Here is a 7,631-nt window from a genome sequence, read left to right on the forward strand (position 1 = left end):
ATCAGTATTAGCATCAATATGAATGGCAGTAGTAGAATCAGTATGAGTATCTATATGATTATAGTATTAGTATCAATTTTAGTATCGATAATAGTATTTATTTGAGTAGCAGTATCAATATCAATATTCGTATGAGTATCAATATGAGCATCACTATTAGTATCAGTATCAGTATCAGTATCAATATTAGTATCACAATGAGTATCAATATTAATATCAATTTAAGTATGAGTATTAGTATGATTATGAGTATTAGTATCAGTATCAGTATAAATATGAGTATCAGTATTAGTACGAGTGTCATTATATGAGTATGAGTATTAATATTAGTATCGGTATAAATATCAATATAATTAGTATCAGTATTTATATCAGTATCGATGTATTAGTATCAATATCATTATCAATATTGATGTATTAGTATCAATATAATTATCAGTATTAATATCAATATTAATATCAGTATTGGTATTAGTATCGATGAATTAGTATCAATATCGAAGTATTAGTATCAATATCAATATCAATTTCAGTATCAGTATGAGTATGAGTATCAATATTAGTATCAGTATTAATATTAGTATTTGTATTAGTATTAATATTAATATCAGTATGTATGAGTATATCAGTATTACAATCAGTATTAGTATGAGTATCAGTATGAGTATTCGTATTAATGTCAATATTAATGTAAGTATTGGTATCAATATCAGTATCAGTATCAGTATCAATATTAATATCAATATCAATATCAATATTAATATCAATATCAATATCAATATTAATATCAATATCATTTTCAATGTAAGTATTAGTATAAGTATGAGTACCAATATCAATATCAGTATCAATATCGGTATTAGTATCAATATCAGTATTAGAATCAATATCAATATTAGTGTTCGTATTAGTATTAATATTATTATCAGTATGCGTATATGTATTATTACCATTATCAGTATGAGTATATGTATTAGTACAAGTATCGATATCAGTTTGAGTATCAGTATTAGTATCAATATCAATATAAGTATTAGTATCAGTATTATAACTATGTTTCATATTAAGGACTTGAGTGTGTAGATCGAAATAGTTGTAACATTTTTATCCGATGATATATCATATTTTTAATATCACATGTTCCATATTTTTTATTTTGTCATATTATATATATCAAAAATATTGAAAGTTTTTAGTAAATTATTTTATTTGAAATGTTTTTCTATCATCGCACTGAAGTACTATGCAAAAGAGGAGTACATCCTTGTGAAACAGACAATTAGTGTTATATTTTCTTGCAAGAATGACACCTTTAATTGAAATATTCATATAGTTACATAGTTCCTATGAATACATGTAATAACAGTACAAATGATCTACATGACCATCACAGTTTGTTTTCCCTTTAGTGATATAATTAAAGAGAAATTGAACTATTCCGATATTACTATTCCTTAAGCTTCAATCTCCTGGAAATAAAACACGACGACCACAGTACAAGGGGCTGTATTATTTACCTTTAATGTCAGGCTTCTTCATCTTCTTGAGAGAATCAAACAGAGACGAATTTTCTTGGTTGCTTGATGACTTGGCAAACGGGTTTGACGGGCGGGTAGGATTTATTTGATTCACCTTTGTCACCTTCTTAGTTTCTACTACACTGGTTGTTTTTTCTGATGCCACAATATGATTTTGTTCGTTTTTTCCATTTCCTTCGTCGGCCTTTTGTTTTCTTATGGAGGAAGTGGATGGGAATGTGTGCATTGGAGGTGCACTAACACCTTGCGATGTTTTACTGATATCTGGTGCACTGCTGACATCATGTTTGGTGGAAACATTACACATGGAACTGCTATTTGGTAGTGCCGTTTTCCCGACTGTTTCACTGAGCATTTTTTCCTATGATGTTGCAAGTGAGAGAACAAAAAGAAAATGAAAAATTAGAAGAAAAGTAGATATTGCCGCTTTGGAAGAGACCATAGCTGGAGATTAAAATCTCACCTCGAGTATGTTATTGAAGCGCTCAGCCAAATTTGGTAGCTTTAATGCCGTTACGAGTTTTATGGCTCCTCTAACTGATTTCTCTAGTGTGAGGAGTTTTCCAAGTTCAGTTGCTCTCACAAGTTTGTCCCCTGCATAAAAAAAGGAATGATAGGTTGAATAAGTCGTATGCTTTAATCACGTTACTAACAACAGAAAATGCAAGCAAAAAAAAAAGGGAAAATGACAGCATTGTCACAAAAATAATTACCGTTGCAGCAGGATGCAATGAGCCTCAAGATGCATCTATCTAATGAAGCTTCGAGATTGAAGGACTCGTCATCAAGCGAGGTGGTATCAAGTCCAGAAGCTGCTCTTTCTTCTATACTTCTCTGAATCTGAATATATTGACAACGGTTATTAGCAAGAATCCATTAAGGCTGCGTTTGGATTGAAGTATTTGAAATGTGGAGGATTTGAAATGAACTCCAAATGGGAAGATATTTCAAATCTACCACAATTGCTCGAAAAATATTCAAAAATGAGAGTTATGGATTTGAAATTCCTCCCTCAAATCCTTCCATCCAAATACTCCCTAAAACATAATATAGAAAGAAGCAAACTTGCCTGGGAGAGATGCATGTTGCTCATCATAAATTCATTTTCGAGGGTATCTGCACCGAGGTCAGAAGAAGCAAGCGGGAATGACAGGTCTAGCAAGGTCAAGATTGGCTTGGGAGTGGACTGAAAAGGCCATCATTGAAGATAAAGGTTCTCAGTAGTGGATAAAAACGATATAGTTAGATATAAAAACAACATCCGTGAATGGAAACACATACCTGTGGAAATAATTCAGGAGACTTGCACACAACGCAAAATAACTTGCTTGCATTCAATCCAGCAACCCAATAATTTTCCTCGGAGTTCTTTAGTTTGCTAGCACTGGCGATTGGGAGTTCGGATGAATTATTAGCAAAAGGGCCGTTATAAAAAAGTGTGGGCGCAGACTATAATTAGAATATATATATAGTACCTGAAGAGTGGGAGCCAACTACCCCCATATTGACTTGTAAACATCCTCAAGACACCCTAATAAATATCACTTCAGTACTCTAGATGAGCGTATATAAGACGATATCTTTAAAGAATTCGAATTGAATTAAAGGATGTGCACCTTCGAATCAAAATAACTTAGTTGACCTTCTTCACTGAAACCAAACCATGTCAATGATGACCCGGGAGTGAGCGGAAGTCTTCCCCTGAGGGATTGTGTCCCATGAGAAATGTTGAACACTCTAAATTCGAGCATCTGCAAGGAGGAAATGTCTTATTACAATTTCAATACGAATCCATTCACCTGATTTCGTACAGAATTGTTCTATTCATACATAATAAACAGGCGCTTATTAATGTTGAAGTAATGACAAACGGGACATTATATCTAGAGTTGTATCAGACTTTCAGCTTAAATTTAAATGTTGTACAATTGTTAGCTGAAAAAAATCCTTAATTTTGAGACCCAATTTATGCTCTATATTCTAAAAAAAATTACCCTATTAGCAGTTTCTGCCAGATTACTGAAGTCATTCATAAACTAATACATGATGTTCATCGAAAAGACAATGAAAAGAATATTGCAAGACTACCTGCTCGTCTGTGGGCAGAGGAGGAGAAATGTGGGTGACAACTGCGAGTTCGTCATTGTGGCCAGCTGCAGTAACCACTGGCCCATCAAGAGAGAGAATGTACCTCTGCCATGATATTATAATTTAGATTCTTTAATTGAACTTAGTATGCAAAAATACAGAAAACACAAGGGCTTGTTAATAGTATCAGTTTCACGTCAAAGCCCCAATCAAAAGATTAATTAAGTGAAAGGGACAGCAGTTTTTCAATGACACGATAAACTAATCAATAAATAACAGTCTCTTACAAACCTGCAGACCACCTTCAGTGAAGATACGAAGAAAATTAAGGCTGGTAACAGCAGCAACCCAAGCATTTCCAAGTGCTATTGCTCTAACTTCTTCGCCTTCAAATCGCATAGACCACTAAATTTGCACAAGGAAGTGAACATCAGCTATATTTAACCGAGCATAACAAATTTATTTATCAGAAGGTCCAATGAAAACTCAAATGCTGTCCATTCATGATGGTTCTTGCAAGAGATAACTTTCCATACAAACAAAAAGTGCAAAGGTCTTACCTCACTGTTATTCGCCCAGCTACTAAAGGGACGATACATAAGTGTGCTCATATTCTTCTCGCCTTTGCATGGATTCGCAAATACACTCCCGTTTTCATTTAAAGAAGCCATTGTGAAACCGAAATAGTCAGTCATTGCAGGAACACGTGGACCACTGCTGGTATCATGAAAATCTATCTGCAGTTTAATCATTTATTTGGTAATTTGTCAAGGAATCATATTTAAATATTATTTTAGTGGTAAAGCAAGCATGTAGCGAAATAGTTATGGTTTAAGAGAAAATCGAAACTAACCATCAGAAGAAAGAATACAAGGATAAATGGATACCTCTATATGTGAATATCCATCATGTTCCATTGTGGTTATACTTCCGAGCATATTGTAGCACAGAAAACGCCTCTTTCCAGGTTCTGCGGGAGTAGCTCCTGCCTGAAAAGCTTCTTGTATTTTTGGTCCAGCAGTTACCATCATATTTCTTGATCCCGTTTTGCTGTTAAGATTCTCCTTGTGACCATAAGAAGCCTTTTTACGAGATTCAACTTTTGGAATAGATTCCAGCTCATCATTACAATCTTCTTCCCAGTCATCACTATAATTAGAGTGCTTACGTAGTCTTTTTCTGCTAGGTGTCTCCAATTCGCCATGGTTATCTTCATTAAGATCACTCAAATTACCTGATACACTAGGTGCTTCATCTTCGTCAAACAAGAGAAACCCATTGCCATTTTTCGAACTTAAACCAGGAATATCTTCAGTTGGAGATTTCATTGTCGATGGTACAGCAGATTCCCACACGCCATACTTCCCCGTAACATCAATAACTGCAAGTGCATTGCCAAGAGGCTTCCATGCCACACAAGATACGCATTCACTAAATTTCTGCCTGTCAATGTCCTGCTTCTTGTCAACATCCCAAATAAGAACCTGTCTGTCTAAACCAGACGTAGCCATATATTTCCCATTAGGCGACCAAGATAAGAAGCAAATAGGTTCAAAATGATCCCCTCTAAGGGTAAACAGCTTTTCGGCAGTGTCTCTGTCATACATTACCACATCATTTTTCAGACCAGGTACTGCTAACATTTCTCCGTCTGGACTCCACGCAAGTATGTTCATCACCGTAACATCGGAGCCATTGTTAGGAGCTATACCTTTTAGGACATGAACTGTATTTCCAGACTGCAGTTCCCAGAAAATAACAGTCCCAAACGAATCCAGTGAAGCCATGTATTCACTTTTGGGATCGAAAGCTAAGCTAGTGACAGATCCTTTATGCCCTTTAAGAACTCTCGCAATGGTTCCGTCAATTGTATTGACAAGTTTGATGCCCTCATCATCACCAGCGGCAGCCAAAATGGTACCAGACTTATTGAAAGTAACAGTGCGGATTGGCAATGTGAATCTGGTGATATTTGTCTCAAAATCTCCACCTGAAGAAAGATAATTAAATTTTCTATTAGTACTACTTACAATCTGGAGTATCTATGGTGACTAAAACTTTTTAAAGTGTGATAGTTAATCTAAATTCACAGACAAATAATTGGAACACAGAAGTTTCGATTAATTTCTTCACTTAGAAAATGAATTAGTGAGCCAATGAATTAACATCAACCCCATATATAGGCAAATTCGAAGAAACGAAGTTGATTAGCAATTTGAGACTTCCAATACAATAAATAAACATTTTATGTGCATGTTTATTTTGCCAAAGAAGTGATAGATTGAGCTACTGGGAATGGTATGAAGATCAGCCACAACAATCTAAAGATTGAGCAATTTTACACAAACAAGCAATCATCCAATAAGCAGTTAAAGTTCAGTGGCACCACTGGGTTCACCGCAAAAACATTTCGTATTACCTCTGCAGATGAAGATAAGTTCATCGAGTGCAGCCATGATATCAACAATAAGAAGTTCATTCCAACGGTGCCCTTTATCGAATTTCTTTTACATTTGAGTTTCCAATTTGTTGCAACAGTCAATTTTCCAAAATCTCATACTACTTACTAACATGTCCAATTTCAGATATTGCTGTAATTTGATATCCTTCAACCTAAGCAAACGAACTGCAAACATACTTTACCAATTTGAAAACATAGCAGAATTGAGGTTTAAATGAAGATAAAATGGCACATCCCAGTATATATCTTATACATAAAATCAACTTTGAGCCTCAGATTCCCAAAATTGCAAAGAAAGGAAAAAAAAAACTTTATCACTTCGAATTGTATAAAACCCTAAATTAACACCAAAAAAATTACAAGCGTAGCAGTAAAAATCCATAGACTCAGTTGCAGATGGGTTATCTTATCTTAAATAAAGAGAGGAGAAGAAAATACCAGGAAATTTATAGAGCTTGACAGAATGGTCAATGGAACCAGAAGCAAGGCAGGTGGAATTAGGGCTGAGGGCCAACGCCGTAACACCCTCGCGGTGGTTGCGAAGAAACTTAGGCGCGTTAGACTGGAAAACGGCGTCGTGGATGGAAATTGAATTGTCAGAAGAGGACGCCGTAACAATGTGGTCGGCGTTCGAATCCCACAAAATGGAGCACAATGAGCTCTCTCCATTTTCGCCGCTCTTGTGGGCTTCTCGGAGCTTCATCGTTCGGATCTTCATTTTTGTTTTCGTGATTAGGGTTTGGGTTGCTCTGTTCTTTTGTGGAAATGGAGGTAAACAAGTACATAGATCTGTGAATTTGGCGGGGATCGGGTTTTCAAGCTTTTTGGTTTTCCGCGGGAGTCTCGTATATTTTCACTTTTAGTATTGCTTATTTTTTTGGGCGTATGTAAAAAAAAAGGCTCATCACATGGGACTTAAATGTATTTTGGTAAAATAAAACAATATTTCAATTAAACCCATCCCCATGTCTTTAGTATAAAATACCCTCCATAATATAATTTTATTCTCTAACTTCCTTAATATTACACATTGACATCGGATTTAAACAAATATATCACATTAACCCCCAAATTTTTTTTTTTCAGAAAATAATTTTTTTTCTAAAATGTTTTTTTTCCGGCCAGATTCCGACGTTGACCGCCGGTCTCCGGCGGAATTTTTTTTTTTTTTTTTTTGAAAACTTTTTTTTTCCTGAAATTTTTTCCGGCCGGTCAACCCCCGTTGACCGCCGGTCTCCGGCGTTGACTTTTTTTTTTTTTTTTTGAATTTTGTTTTTCTTAGAAAAAAAATATTTTAATTAATACTACTATCTTGACTACTAAATTACTGTCTCAGACAGTAATATTACTGTTTGGGACAGTAATATTATGAATATTATTTTCCCGAACAGTAATATTATTAATATTATTGTCTAAGACAATTAAATTACTGTTGGAGACAGTAATTTAGCAGCCAAGGCAGTAATATTAATTAAAATAATTTTTTTTAAGAAAAAAAATTTAAAAAAAATAAATCAATTAACAGTTAAATTACTGTCTCCGAC

At 34.7% G+C, this 7,631-nt stretch overlaps 1 protein-coding gene across 1 annotated transcript; it reads right to left on the reverse strand.

The window, feature by feature from the left end:
• Nucleotides 1-1,290: 1,290 nt before the first annotated feature.
• Nucleotides 1,291-6,968, reverse strand: LOC105957197 (transducin family protein / WD-40 repeat family protein). Its single transcript, XM_012981120.2, has 12 exons — nt 6,526-6,968; nt 4,514-5,616; nt 4,187-4,363; nt 3,918-4,031; nt 3,627-3,731; nt 3,155-3,289; nt 3,014-3,069; nt 2,820-2,922; nt 2,608-2,724; nt 2,252-2,378; nt 2,002-2,132; nt 1,291-1,899 (listed from the first exon to the last, which is right to left on the reverse strand). The coding sequence occupies exons 1-12, from the start codon at nt 6,803-6,805 to the stop codon at nt 1,510-1,512; spliced, it is 2,838 nt and encodes a 945-aa protein (XP_012836574.2). The 5' UTR covers nt 6,806-6,968; the 3' UTR covers nt 1,291-1,509.
• Between the last annotated feature and the right edge of the window lie 663 nt (nt 6,969-7,631).

Source organism: Erythranthe guttata, chromosome 4, assembly GCF_056151865.1.
Source record: "Erythranthe guttata isolate IM_541 chromosome 4, IM_541, whole genome shotgun sequence".
Taxonomy (NCBI): Eukaryota; Viridiplantae; Streptophyta; class Magnoliopsida; order Lamiales; family Phrymaceae; genus Erythranthe; species Erythranthe guttata.